General features: G+C 40.8%; 2 protein-coding genes across 2 annotated transcripts; both read right to left on the bottom strand.

Annotated features, from left to right (window-relative positions):
• Window positions 1-2,298: 2,298 nt before the first annotated feature.
• Window positions 2,299-6,768, bottom strand: plrg1 (pleiotropic regulator 1). Its single transcript, XM_080859730.1, has 15 exons — window positions 6,655-6,768; window positions 6,307-6,413; window positions 6,016-6,143; window positions 5,798-5,851; window positions 5,583-5,676; window positions 5,323-5,413; window positions 4,953-5,054; window positions 4,765-4,857; window positions 4,464-4,613; window positions 4,264-4,365; window positions 3,867-3,969; window positions 3,637-3,745; window positions 3,254-3,393; window positions 2,653-2,846; window positions 2,299-2,530 (listed from the first exon to the last, which is right to left on the bottom strand). The coding sequence occupies exons 1-15, from the start codon at window positions 6,661-6,663 to the stop codon at window positions 2,471-2,473; spliced, it is 1,536 nt and encodes a 511-aa protein (XP_080715856.1). The 5' UTR covers window positions 6,664-6,768; the 3' UTR covers window positions 2,299-2,470.
• A 3,955-nt stretch (window positions 6,769-10,723) lies between these two features.
• fgg (fibrinogen gamma chain) lies at window positions 10,724-13,236 on the bottom strand (the record flags this gene model as incomplete). The annotated part of the gene is made up of 9 exons (XM_080858782.1): window positions 10,724-10,899; window positions 10,987-11,264; window positions 11,569-11,753; window positions 12,013-12,146; window positions 12,280-12,410; window positions 12,536-12,620; window positions 12,711-12,900; window positions 13,038-13,088; window positions 13,174-13,236. 9 exons carry the CDS (start codon window positions 13,234-13,236, stop codon window positions 10,724-10,726), a joined length of 1,293 nt encoding a protein of 430 aa, XP_080714908.1.
• Window positions 13,237-14,081: the final 845 nt, after the last annotated feature.

Genomic DNA, 14,081 nt, shown 5'->3' with positions numbered 1-14,081 from the left:
TGTGTGTGCTGTGTGTGTGTGTGTGTGTGTGTGTGTGTGTGTGTGTGTGTGTGTGTGTGTGTGCTGTGTGTGTGTGTGTGTGTGTGTGTGTGTGTGTGTGTGTGTGTGTGTGTGTGTGTGTGTTGTGTGTGTGCGCACAGCATGGCTGCTGGTGTGGAGGAAGCAGTCGTTGTGTGTCCCTTCATGACCCCTGCTTACCAGGCCTCACGAAGCTGCAAGAAAGAGTTGAACTATGCTGACGCGCGACAGAAGCTCATGGTCCCCATCATGGTGTCCAAAAACTGGGAGGCCAGTGAGTGGCTGGGGCTGCTTACTGCTGGCCAGCTCTGGGTTGACTTCAGGTGAGTTGCCTCAATGGATGTCAGAAAAATCAAGAATTCTTCATATCGTCCTTCATGCAGAGGGAGGACTCATGAATAGCTTTTACTCAATGGCTCCTTTCCATGTGACACACTTACCCCCTTAGCCATTCAGTAGATTAAACTGAATTTATATAAGGAGCAATATTGAATGGTATGGAAACAAAAGAGTACTGTTATACCGCCAGACTAAATTGAAGCCTGCCAAAGTAAAATACAAGATCAGATATGATGAGACACTGGCAAAGTCAAACTGTCAAACTAATTTAACATCCATTACTGCAGGCCTCAGTTCAAATTAGCATTATACATCTGGATGCCATATTTATACAAAAGCAGCCAACAAAATCAATGCCCAGATTGAGCTTTCTGTATTTGAACCCTGAATGCACTGTTGATCCATCAGGAATGTGGACAAGAGTGATGAGCACTTTGAGAAGTGTGTGAAGTCTTTGGAAGAAGAGATCATGTTTGTGGCTGGAGACATCTTGACCGTTCAGGAACCTACCTGTGTTCCGGACAACACTCCAGACAGAAAGAGACCTAAGCGAAAACTAGGACGAGGATTTCGCCACGCTCTTACACAACTATATCTTCGAGAATCAGGTAGTTTTCAGAAACCACTGTTATTGCTCATTATTTTACGTTTTGGTCATCATCCGCTCCATTTTGGGTACAGTTTGGGTGGCTTTCAGGTAGCTCTACCAATACTGGACAAATTAAAAGCACTTATAATTGAACGTAGATGTGCAGAAACATCAAATCTTTTACAGCAACAATGAAAATGTCTTTAAACATTTCAGCCATGCTATGTAGTCGGGACTACGCAAGACACAATGTATGTTTGTCACTTCACCTGCTCAGCTGTGTTTTCAGAAACTATGGAGTAAACGAGTAGTAAAAGCGAAATATGTTCCCTCAAAATCCAACCACAGGTGAACAAAAATTCCACCCAGTAAGTGATACTCGGAACACAGTGGAGCTCAACTACAGCCCAGGAGACAATGGCTTCTGGGAGGAGATCAAAGGCACTGGCTGCAAACACTATCGGAATGTGGTAACCAATGGATACCTTGGTAAACCAAGCTCTATGTTCTGGACATGTTAAACTATGAACATTGTAATTAAAAACATTATTTCACTGATGGTAGTGGGCTTCTTTGCATTAACCCCTTGCTTCATGTTCTGTTACATTTCCTTTGCTAGAGAGTTGTTCCTTCCTTAAAGAGCCACCTTCTGTTGGTGTTCACATATGAACACCCTGCCATTCTACTGCGTGGCATAATGTTAAATGTGGCATAATGTTAAACACATAGATCAATCAAGGATGGCATGCTGTCCTGTGAACAGTTCCATTTTTGTTGATGCTTATCATATAAAGAGCTTATCAGGACCAAATTACTTTGGGCAAGGGAACACCAATGTTCATTGGTGTGTGTGTGAGTAGAAAATGGCAAAGTATGCTTTCATTTATGTACTTGTACCATACTAAACGGCTCCCTGTCTGAAGGTATCGACTTATAATAGGTATTATATCACAACAGTTTTTATTAGAAATGTTTTTAATGCCGACTCGTTCCTTGCTCCATTTTTATAATTTTTTTAACCCACAAAAAGTACATTTCTATGTTCTAATTCTCTGGTCTTTTACTGTGCCTCTTGCAGGGTTTGACGCCAATGGGGACTACGTGTACACCAAAGCAAATCCCTACGGAGCAGAGGAATGGCTCCTCATGGTGGATGAGACTGACCAGAGTTATGAGAGGGCAGTGGTCATCAAGAACAAACATTCTGGAAAGTTCTTGGCTGTTCAGGAGGGCTGCTTTGTGGGACTGCCGTCCTATACTGAAGAGTGCAAGTGGTTTCTGGATTAGTGTGTGTGTGTGTGGTAGAGAGTTTCCAAGACAAAAACAAGCTCAAACTTCCAATTACGAAAAAAATTGAATTCTTTATTGAGGTACAACCCGTTCCAAATGTAACTATGGATATTTTGTGTCATTTTATATCTGGGAGGCTTATCTGTGAAAATGAGAGTTTTCATACAAACACAGCGTCAGGCATAATTGGAAATGAAACTATAAAACTGATAAAAAATAAAACACCTTCCTCCTTTAAAACCTCTTCCTCTTGATGATCTCCGGTTTCCAATTGACAGGATGAGATTCTTCAGTCTGAAAACAGGAAATTAATACATTCATTTTAACATTACCAACACACGTAACTGACCTGAGCATTTCCTTAATTAGTGATATAGAAAGAATAGAGAGAGACCAGTCATGAAAGAGTAGCTTACCGCTGTATCGTCTTCTTTATACACCTTGATGGTCTTGTCGGCCTCTGCTGTGATAAATCGGCTCTCGGAGTTGTCGAATGTGCAAGCGAAGATTCCCGACTCGCTGTCCAGGGAGCCCGGCTGCACGGCGGCATGGATGCGCTGGAAGTTGTAGCCGGTCCTCCAGTCCCACAGGTGGATGGTGCCGTTATCAGCTATAGTGTAATAATTAATAAATAACCAAAAATGTGAGCATTAGTGGGTCAGTGTTATGTTTGATATAAATGTTAATGCCTTTTTAAGTTTTTTAGCCAGTATCACTCTTATGTTTGATTTATATGTTAATGCCTTTTTTAAGTTGTTTAGCCATTAACACTCTGGCAGGGGGACTGCCAATGGAAACTAGCCTTTTGGCTACAACTGGGTACATTTACATTTTAATGTTTATTAATGTACACTGTCCCTCTTCAACAAATAAACAAACTGAAGTGAAGAAGAACAGATCCAGAGGATGAGATGCTACTGGGCCCTCTCATAGACACTACTGCAGTTACTGATATACAGACACAGATACCTTGCGATATTCACGTGAGTATTCCTTGTTCAAGTGAGTATTCCTTACCGCCTGACACCAGCACACCATCTGAGTTGACAGCCAGTGTGTTGATGATGGCATTGTGGCCTGAAAGGTTCTGAATGAAATTCCCATCTGGGAACTTCCACTGCTTCAGGTTGTCAGGAGAGCCAGAGGCAAACGTGTATCTGCAGGAGAGAAATCAACAAGAAGGTTATATTCTTGAATGTACATCACAAAAGTGAAGAGTGGTTTAAATACAATGGATTTGAATAACAATGGATTTTATTTTTATAGCACACTAACTTACAAAGATGTCTCAAGGTGCTTAACAAGGTCACAACAACAATAATGCAAGGTAATAGGAGTGCAAAAATTGTGCATTCTAAAATCAATACAGAAAAGAAATATCTGATGAAAAGGTGACTCACTGTCGAGGATGCAGCACTACTGAACGCACAGATTTTTTATGATTGGTCAGCGTGGCTCTCGTCTTCCCGGCGATGAGATCCCAGAGCCTGATGGTGGTGTCATGGCTTCCTGTGGCATTGACATTGTGATGGTCAAGACGGGGCACGGATGACTGGTGTGTGTGTGTGTGTGTGTGTGTGTGTGTGTGGTGATAAAACATAACAGGAAAGACAGAAGAAGCAGACACTACCTGTGATAATCTGAGGCTCTGCACTCTGGCATTTCACTGTTGCCACTGTATTGGTGTGACCAGTCAGGGTATGAACGTTGGCCTTGGACCTGATATCCCACACCTGAACACAATAAAGACGGAGGAAAATATTCAAACTGTGAACATGTTCATTGCTACATGGCACAAGAATTGAGTACCGTTCTATAAAGCATTTACAATTTCCAAGCTAACGACCCCTCAAGTGAAAATGATGTTCATAAACTTGTTAAAACACATATCATGAGCAAAATAAGCAGTCAGCGCCATTGCTTAGTCTAAAAAAAACACAGAATCAGACATCCTGGCCATGAATGGATTTTTTTGGGGGGACTTTTAAATACATAATTTTGAGAAACAGAGATAGGGGTGGCCTCACTCTTGCTGTGGAGTCTCGACTGCAGGTCACCAGAACATCAATGGTTGGGTGCAGGTCCAGGCCATACACCGCACTGAGATGACCGTGGTAGTGCCTGATGACCTGGCATAAACAAAAAATATTCCCAATCAAACATGAGGTCTCATGACGTGAAGAATCAGAATATATATATATATCTGTTGAGCAGTTAGTGTCAGTACCTTGTTGTACTCCAGGTCCCAACATTTGACTTGCTTGTCCTCTCCACAGGAGAAGAGGTAGGGGCTGCGTGTGCTGACCGCCACCCCCCTCACCGTGCTGATGTGGCCAGTCAGAGACAGCTTCAGCTTCCCACTCGCAAGGTCCCAGATCTAATCACACCATCGGGTCAAGAGTTATTTCAAACTTAATTAGTTTCCGGATTGCCTGGTTTGTAATGTGTAGTTATACAAATACTGACGAGCAAATATGTCTGATAACATTTTACAGGATACAGGTTGAACAATAAAACAATGATCCAACCTTTATGGTCCTGTCTGCTGATCCGGTTACAAACCACTGGTTGCCAGGCTCAACAGCAATGGACCGAACCCAACCAAGATGACCGCTGATGACCTGAAGTTGGCAAAACACATTAATCACTAAAGTTTTCTTGACAAAATAAATAAATAAATAGAGCAGTGGTTGGTGGGGGTTATGCACGTCCTTACCCGATACAGCTTCCAGGGGGGATGCCACTGTGGCTTGGGCATGGTTGGAGCCTTCCTGGGCACCATAGTGGTACTCTTGGTCCCTCCGGCTTCCAACAGAGACTGCAATGAATGATTTTAATGTAGGAAGTTATTGCAACGCAAGAAGATGCATTCCACCTTATGTCTACAGACTTACTATACAGCTCCAATACACAAGATATATATACATAATGCTGTATATATATATATACACAACACCTTCTTTATAGATAAGTATAGATATATAAATACATAAGAACACAGCAGAAGTATTGGAGCAGAATACTGATCAATGCATACGGATCTACAGCTCATGTTTGAGGGTTCAAAAAGCTTTAGTGTGGCTGACCATGCTATGCTGAGGTGGCATCGATCTCTCTGGCCCTCCAGCGTGCCTGTGAATGTCTCCCACACTGGCCGCAGTGCGACTGGCATCTTGCCTGAGGGGAAGACCGAATCGCAAAAACACAAAAGATAAATACTTACAACAAGCAACCCTACAAGGGAAACTATTTTACAAGTAAACGCAAGAGACAGATGTGGAGTGTCCAGTATGCGCCAGGCTTCCAAAAAGCTCCTTACAGATACAAAAATGGGCAGTGGGCGTACCTGGCTTGGGAGGGGGGCAAGGTCAGTGCCAAAGAGTGAGCTCCTCCCTCCGATGGCATCTTAAGCATCTGTGTGTCTGCACTCAGGGCTATCCCTAAGGAAACAATTAACAGACAAAATTGAGAGAGACATTGGGAGAACATGGAAAGAAGAGACAAACAGCTCTGGCCCACAAACCTAGTCACCTGACTACTAGACTGAGGACAAACACATACCTGGTCCAGATGGGTAAGGATGTGTTCCTGTTATTAAATACTCTGGGTTGGCACCTGCAAGATGAAAAGTTAACACAAAATCAGAAAGTAAAGAAAACATTAGTTTGGACCCACTCACAAACACGGTTTTACTGCCACTGTTATATGGGCTGGCACTGTGCATAAACTACTAGCCATCTTGGATTTCTTCAAAACAATTTAAGTTAATGAACACTCACCAGGATCAGAATAACCCATGCTGTATGGATCCAACATGTGGTCTTTGTCTCTTCCCTCTTTCAACACCGGCATGTGAAGAATGGAACTGTACTCAGCTCTCAACTTTGCAGCCATTTTAACTTTATGACTAGGATAAGGATAGAAAACAATCACCGCAATCATCATTTTTTACTAAATAGAAACATGACAAACTAGGCATCCACGTATGAAAGAAGTAATCAAATGTATCGAATTTGAAACCACCTATTCATGAAGAAGTTCAAAGTTACCACAATTGTAATGCATCATACCTTGTCTCGTCAAGTGCAACTGGCTTCGCATGGTCTGAAACAAACATATCATGAGTCCTCTTGAGGGATCTGAAAACCAGAGTATGGACCGAATGTTTTTGCACATCCTAAAAGAGAAGAGAGATCTGGCGTTAGTTTTCAATTTTGAATGTGTGGCCATCTTATCCAATGATACCAAGCACAACATTTACGACAAACCAGAGACATTAAGGACTTTGACTACTTCAAAACTACAAGCTACTACGCAGAGCCGCTAGCTAGCTCTCGGTTAACTGAACTAACAGCGAGGAAAGAACAGTTAGCTTGTTTGACTAAAGCAGGCACACTCTAAAGTAAAACTTGACATACCTCTGCCATTTTGACGTGGGGGGTGCTAAAAGAAATTAAACACTGTAAAAAATAACACCAGTTTTAAGAAAAACAGACACAGGCGGCGACAATCAAACCAACGTTCAATGCCCTGGAAGTAGAAGTGTATCGTGGCATCCCATCGTAAGATGTAGGCCATCGCCATTTGCCGTTGCGCCATCTAGTGTACTGGAGAAAAGGCAAATACACGGAGATAGGGCCATTTTACGCGAAAAAGGCTGTACAGTATTTTCAGGAATGTGTTGTAGGTGGTAATTTGTACACCTCAAAGTAATTTTCACACACACACACACACACACACACACACACACACACACACACACACACACACACACAAACACACACACACACACACACACACACACACACACACACACACACACACACACACACACACACACACTACCATTTTTTGTTGACAACATTTCAAGTACCCAATGTAATGTCCATGACCTTTCATAACACACATACACAAAAATTCGTCCATTACTCCACAGGCTAAGCCCAATAATTATTGAATGAAAATTGAACAACCTTTTACATTACTATTCTAATAGGCTGGTTACATTTCAGTGGAAACTGTATCCTGTACCATGAAAGAGTACAATTACATAATTATTTGGGAGTTTGAGAGCAGTGGTGCTGTTAAATGCATGAGCCCTGCAATACTGGACCCTCAGTGCTTTCTTTAAAATAATATTTTTTACCATTTAGTGGTAGCATTATCATCAATGCACATTATAACCTGTATTTTGTCTTCTTCTACAAATTAGAAATAGCAAATAGACAATGCTACACACAGACACAGGTTTTTTCAAATCATCTTTAGTTAATTTGTGCAGCTTTTTAGTTTTTTCATAATTAGCTGGAAAGAAAAGTACTGGACAATGAGGTAGTCCTACACTGATTAATAGTGCACTGCCATTTATATGAATAAACTTGGCAACACTCGGGCGACAACCACAGGTTGAAAACTGTGAATAGCCTTCAGTGGAGGGCCAGGGGTTCTAGGGTTGGGCCTGATTTAGATTTTTGTGGTAAGAAAAACAGTTAGGGGGGTCTCCCTGGGAGAAACGTTTTACAGTTGTAGCAAAACACATACTTTTGAAGGTCAAAATGGTTAGGTTGCTTTGAAACCATATATCTTGCAAAAGCAATTTACTTAGCCTACAACTAAAAATATTTTCAAAGCAATGACACTACGAAGCAAGTTAAATCCTAAGATATACATTTGTCAACATCAGCAATGAAACGAGTTTGGATTAAATGTGTGACTTTAATGACCATGGGATCGTGGAGACACAATTAGGTTTTAAAATCATGCACGTGTTGTTTGTTAGAGAATAAACAAGTTGAAGTGAACTCTTTGCAGGTTAATGGACAGTAGAACTACTCTTTCTATGGGGCAGTGTACACCAGGGGGCTCATGTACAAAGCCTTATGTAGAATTCATACTAAAACGTAATGTATACACAAAGCTGGAAAGCTGGACACGCACAAAAATTCGATATAACGTATAAAACCGTGCGCATGCAAGATTCCATGCACCTTTTTGCTAATAATAGCTAAGACTGGGCAGTAGTGACCTGTGACCTCCCCTCAATGCAGAGATTTACTAATTACATTTCATTTTTACACATTTGACGAAGGGATTGATGCTCTACTAACCACTTCAGCAACACACCATCGATCTCCTCATGCGTTCATGCACAACTAAGTTCTGTGTACATTGGATGTGCATACCTGCTGCTGCAGACTGATATCATCTGGCAACTTCAGGAAGAAACCCCAAAGGGAAGTGTGTGTGTGACTGTTTGAGGTATGAGCTATGACACAACAAGAAGAAAGCGTTTAATGTAAAATGAGTATACTTACATAATCGAAAAATAATAAAATAATTAAAAGATCAATTAAATAATTAAAAAATAATTAAAAGATAAATTAAATAATTAAAAAATAATTAAAATCTAAATGTAACGTCTTCAGCTTGAATGGGCATGAATGGCCACTGCTGTTGACCCTTCTGGAGGTGTCCATGGCAACGAAACACTGACAAAGGTTGGTGTTTTCATTGACAACCTGGCCATCTTTGTCGTTGTTGTTGTCGTTGTTAAGTATTGGCCTGATGGTTATAGTTATAGTGGTACATTAACGCAGAGTAGGTGATAAACCTCCTAATAGATGACATAAGGCTGTTCTTTTAGGGTCTTCTATTAGGAGGTTTACCATTTACTCTGAGTTAACTTACTCAGGTTTGTCACTAAACCACGTTCTTGGACTACCCCCCCCTGGTGGTGTCATGCTGCTAATGTTGCCGTGCACAGAAGAACACAGGCAGACAGGGAGCACTAGCCAGACAAGCACCTCCGATTTAGGTATTGTCCGATTTAGGTATTGTTCCCACATGCTATGTCACTGAGTGGACGGTCCTGTGAAAAATACCTGAGGTAATGTTGATGATTTAGCTCTTGCCTTGACTGATCAGTCCTTCATATTCAATCTATCATTTGATCCACATCAGTACCTCTGGGGTAATTCATTGTATTTTCTGTTATATCAGAGATATAGCTTATAGTTTGTAAACATATCATTACAGAGCACTGGATGTCACACATATGTACTGTGTTCAGTCTATTGTACAGCTGAATGCAAATGAAAAGTCCTTCAAACAGTGACATTATTTCTGTCTTCAGTTTTAACAAAGAACATGTAATTCCTCTCTCCATTAAATCACTTAAAAGTGTAATTTTTTAGCTCAAAGATGACGAAACATCTTCCCAGATCATCACATATGTCTGTCTGCAGCAGACGACCTGAAATGGATGTTCTATCTACAAATAGCAAGACAATATTGACTTTTGGTTGAACCAATACAACTGACCAGCTCAGCAGAGGCAAATACTCTCAGGTCCCACATGTTCTGAACTCAAACATGCACGCACATAAACAAAAAGGGCACATACACCCACACAGACAAAGTCTGGGTCTGTAAGGACTGTGGTGGTGATTTATTTGAGAAGATATATGGAGAAAACAAGCATAGACAGGAGAGACTAATTGGAAAAATAACTAATTGAAATCCTGGGTCTTCTGTGAATTTGGTGTGTTCCAGCTATCTTATTTCTCATGATTCAAACAACACAATTTGTCCCATGTGTTGGTTTCTGCTAAACTAACTACAATAATTACTAAGAGGTGAATAAAGCCAATACTATTGATTTTGTTCTTCTACCCTGATTGTAGCCTTTACCCTCTATGTCTTGTTGTTATCTTCTGCTTTTTTTATTGTTGGGGTGGGTTGTAAAATACTTTGTGATCTTATGCTGGATCAGTGATATATATATATACAGAATTATTATTTTTATTATACCTTTTTGGTTGTCTTCCTCTTGGTAACACATAAAACCCATTACCACAATTGTACTGGTAGTGCTTATACATTTTGGTAATTATTTGGAAAATGTAAAACTAATGTTGCTTGCGGTCTAAACTTTATGAATGCTTTATGTCTGCCAGTCTTGTGGCCACAAAGGAACCAGTGTTGAGTGTTTTTTCATTGTGAAGTACTAAAGTGAGAACACATACTCTTTAACAGAATCAGAAGATACCTTTAATGAAGACCATCATAAACACTCCAAAATTTTAACACCTATGGAGGATGCAAACCATTTTGTTGCATCTTTGGCCATTATCTAACGTTAAGGATCAGATGACATTGGATGTAGTCCCAGGTGATTTCACATGTTTCCCCGGTTTACTCATGTCCAAACCAGACAATTCTCGGATCTGAATGGTGATTGACCTTAACGTACAACGCCTGATATTTTGTCAATGTGATTGTTGGCACAATTGCAATTTAAGGATATTTCACTGACCTCCTCCGCTACCTCATCACATACCACAAAACATTTTGCTTTAAGAAAACAGAGAACATTTATTCATTGGTCATCATTAGTACAGAAGGCAAGCTCGGGACTGGCATGACTGTGTGCAACACAACAGTGTGCAACACAAGGAATGTTAAAGTGGAGGTCTCTCAAGATGGCCTTCACATATCTCCAACCTGCTTGACTCCGGCTTGCTGGCCTCCTGCATGCAGTCTGTTGATGGGGATAATCTTCATGGTTGTCTCCTTCATTGAGTACCAGCGGCTCTGCCATGTTGCCCAGATAATGCCGTTATCAAAACCATTTTCGCCAGCATCCTTCTCTGTGTAATGCCCACCTGTAACAGAGCCAAGATGAAACATTATTTCAAGCATATGTAAATCACTGTCTCTCTTGACTGTTAATCACCTAAAAAGAGTCTTACCCTGGTAGTATTTTCCATTGAGATGAGCAGCGTGACATCGGTTCATCCACCAGCCTGACCCGTCCTGCTTAGCGCAGTTTCCATCATACTTGTCATTGTCTTTGTCGGGCGTGCTGAACTGCATGCCATTATGGGATGTGTAGAACTTGTCGCTGGGGTCATCACCAAAGTCAAAGCCATCAAAGCCATTCCCAGCATCTCCGCCGCTGAAGTAGGCATAGGTCAGGCGGTACATGTCCTGCTCGGCACCCAATCGGAACGAGGAGTAGTCAGCATACCTGCAGAGCAAGAGTTTTTATTAATGCATTATTCTAAAGGAATTTTCATCCTTATTTATTAATTCCAATTCCATAACACATATCCTAAGCTGGTTTGGAGAGCAAACTACATTATCAGAGTAATATTTAACGTTCAACCGCCTAACTTGGCCTTATTTTTAGAAGAGCAATATTCTATGTTTTACTCTGCTAAGGTAAACAAATGTTGTGCCAGTTTGGAAACAAATTAAGTTAAAATCCAAATCAAGCCATCACACACCGTTCTGATGGGCATACACCAATAGACACTGAAATCAGTAATTACTTTTTCACTCCATCCCAGTCCATCATCTCTATTCTCAGCACATAAGGAATGTTTGACTGCACAGACAACTTGTGCATCTTCTCAAGCCCAAGCCAAAACTCTGTGCTGTCATCTGGAGAGAGGTATCCAAAACCTTCCTTGTATGGGACCCAATTTCTGTGGAAGTCCACACTGCCATCACGTCTCTGAAGACCACACAGAATAGAGAGTATGTTTTAAAGTTGTTAAAACGGCTAAAGCTTACATTTTATGAAATTTTAAATGTTGACATGTCGGCACTACCTTTTAGAGCTCTAGATACAAATTATGCTATTCAAATTGAGCGATTTAGCAAAGAATGTACACTGCAGGAATCCTGTTACATCACACTACCTTGACCTCAGGACCCATCACTATTGATTTTGTCTAAGTCAAGCGAGATTTCAGTCAACCCAGTAAACATACCCTTTGGAGTACAGTCCATCCACGGCCAAAGCTGTCGATCTCACAGTATACCAGGAACTCCTCCTCTGCCTGCTCTGGTTTCACAAAGTACAGGCCACTGACCTTGGCCCCTCTGTTGGCCACGTCTTGACAGTCTGTGGAATAAATAGTACAAAATTTACATACGTCATTGTACAGAGGATGTCAAAGCTTGGTATTCTAACATGGCTTGTTCAGGCAATGTTGCCGGAAAACATGGTAGTGATTGATGTTGTGTCTGTTTCATACCTTTCCCTGTGGTGGTCTGGATCTCCACCTTCTCCTTGCAGGGCTCCATGCATTTCTGCTCTAGCTGAACAGACATCTGCCTCAGAGTAAGCAGGTCCTTGGTATTGGAGTCTAAAATCTGTGAAAGTGCACTGGATGGAATAAAAACAAACCGTATTAAACAAAATAAAAAATTAAATATGCTGATGCTATGATCACATCTTTAGTAACTGATATTATGATACAAACAATTAAAGGCATAGAGGAAAAAGCATACTATAGCTGTTCTTCCTGGGACACAATGGTCTTCTGGTAGCGTAGAATATCATCCAACATGCTGTTGGACTTCTTTATGTAGAGGTCTGTAGATTACAAATATACATTAACAATAACTATGACGATCTATGGCAATATGTACTCAGCTTGACTGAAAGGTACTAAGGTCTGCCTGCCTGATGAGGATGAGGTTTTCTGGGCTGATGTCGCCTGGTCTTTCATGTAGTTGACCTTCTCCTGTGCCCCCTTGGTAGTGTTGGAAATGTCCTCCAGTATTTCCTCCATGTATCGCAGATCTTCCTCCACTGCTGGTTTGTACTTGTGAAGGTAATCTGCTATTCCACATGTGGTTGGGCAGTATGTTCCCTGTGAGGACACATGAGAAGTGACAAGTGATTGTCTTGATGGCACATTTTTCGGAAGAACCGTAACTAGTCAGTGGAAAATTAGAACGCGACAGCAAAACAACACATCTTTACTTTATCATACTCTATCATACTTACAAATTCATCACTTGGAACACAGTCTGCTGAAGAGTCCCCACGGTATAATTGCTTGAAGAAAAGAACAAAAACCTGTGTTAGATCCACAACTCTGGTCAGCTGAGCCCACACAGACAATGTGAGATGCGAAACTTACCGCATGAGCTAGAGAGGTTAGAAGCAGGGCCGAAGCAAGCGTGAGCAGTAGAGGGGGAGCCATGTTGCTCTCTGTTACCCTTGGGTAGGATCTGAGGATCTGACAACTCCTGCAGGAATATTTATCCGATCAGGGTCCTCTGTGGAGATGGAGATAACAGGGGTTTGAGTAAACATAAACCGTCCACAGAGAGCTGTCTCTCTCACTGAGTGACAGCATATGAGTCATCAGAACCTTTTAAAAAAACAAGAAAAACAAGACGGATGTATCATCAGTTATGATTATGCAATATCACATGAACTTGTGTACTTTTAATTTAATTTCTACTATATGCACAGTATGTATACAGGTGGATATGTCATCTAGCTTCTTGTATAGATCCTAGAATTAGCTTGGGAAAGGGTTCTTTTTAGGATCTAAACATGCTACGAGGGGCTTATCCGATAAAGAGCCATTAGCTGGCTAAAGCGGCTGAAGAAATATTGCATTTGCAATGCTGTAAAAAGAACTGTTATTGCTTTTTGCATTTCAAATCTCTTATACACCTCTACAACAGGTATTCAAAATGTAGCTTTCAAATTTGCCAGTATTTCCAATACCAAACAGCATCTAAGGGATATTTTTCATTTCTTTACTTCTATATCCATGATAATCCACAGGTGTCCATTTATCGTTCATTTCACAATATCTTTTGTATTAACTCCCATCTAATTTCAGCCATAGTGGAATAGAATAATATGATCAAAATGTATTTCATTATTGATACATATTGATAGTTTTTCCAAAGGTACGACTTCCATTTTCTAGATGAGATAAAATGGATAGCACTATGGGTAAACACTAAAACTATAGCACTAAGTATAAATCGGTAGTCATCTCCAGTTAATCATTACTTAATCCTTTATCAT

Source organism: Sprattus sprattus (assembly GCF_963457725.1).
Source record: "Sprattus sprattus genome assembly, chromosome: 20".
In the NCBI taxonomy this organism is placed as follows: Eukaryota; Metazoa; Chordata; class Actinopteri; order Clupeiformes; family Clupeidae; genus Sprattus; species Sprattus sprattus.
The sequence above is the reverse complement of the archived record's forward strand: the minus strand, read 5'-3'. Positions and strand labels throughout refer to the sequence as shown.

Excerpts from the sequence above, each read along its gene's own strand:
- plrg1 (XM_080859730.1), bottom strand. Across the intron at positions 5,055-5,322 it reads TGCCACCTCAGCATAGCATG|TCTCTGTTGGAAGCCGGAGG; the intron begins GTCAGCCACACT and ends CATTCATTGCAG. Across the intron at positions 3,746-3,866 it reads AGAGCCTCAGATTATCACAG|GAAGCCATGACACCACCATC; the intron begins GTAGTGTCTGCT and ends TCAATGCCACAG.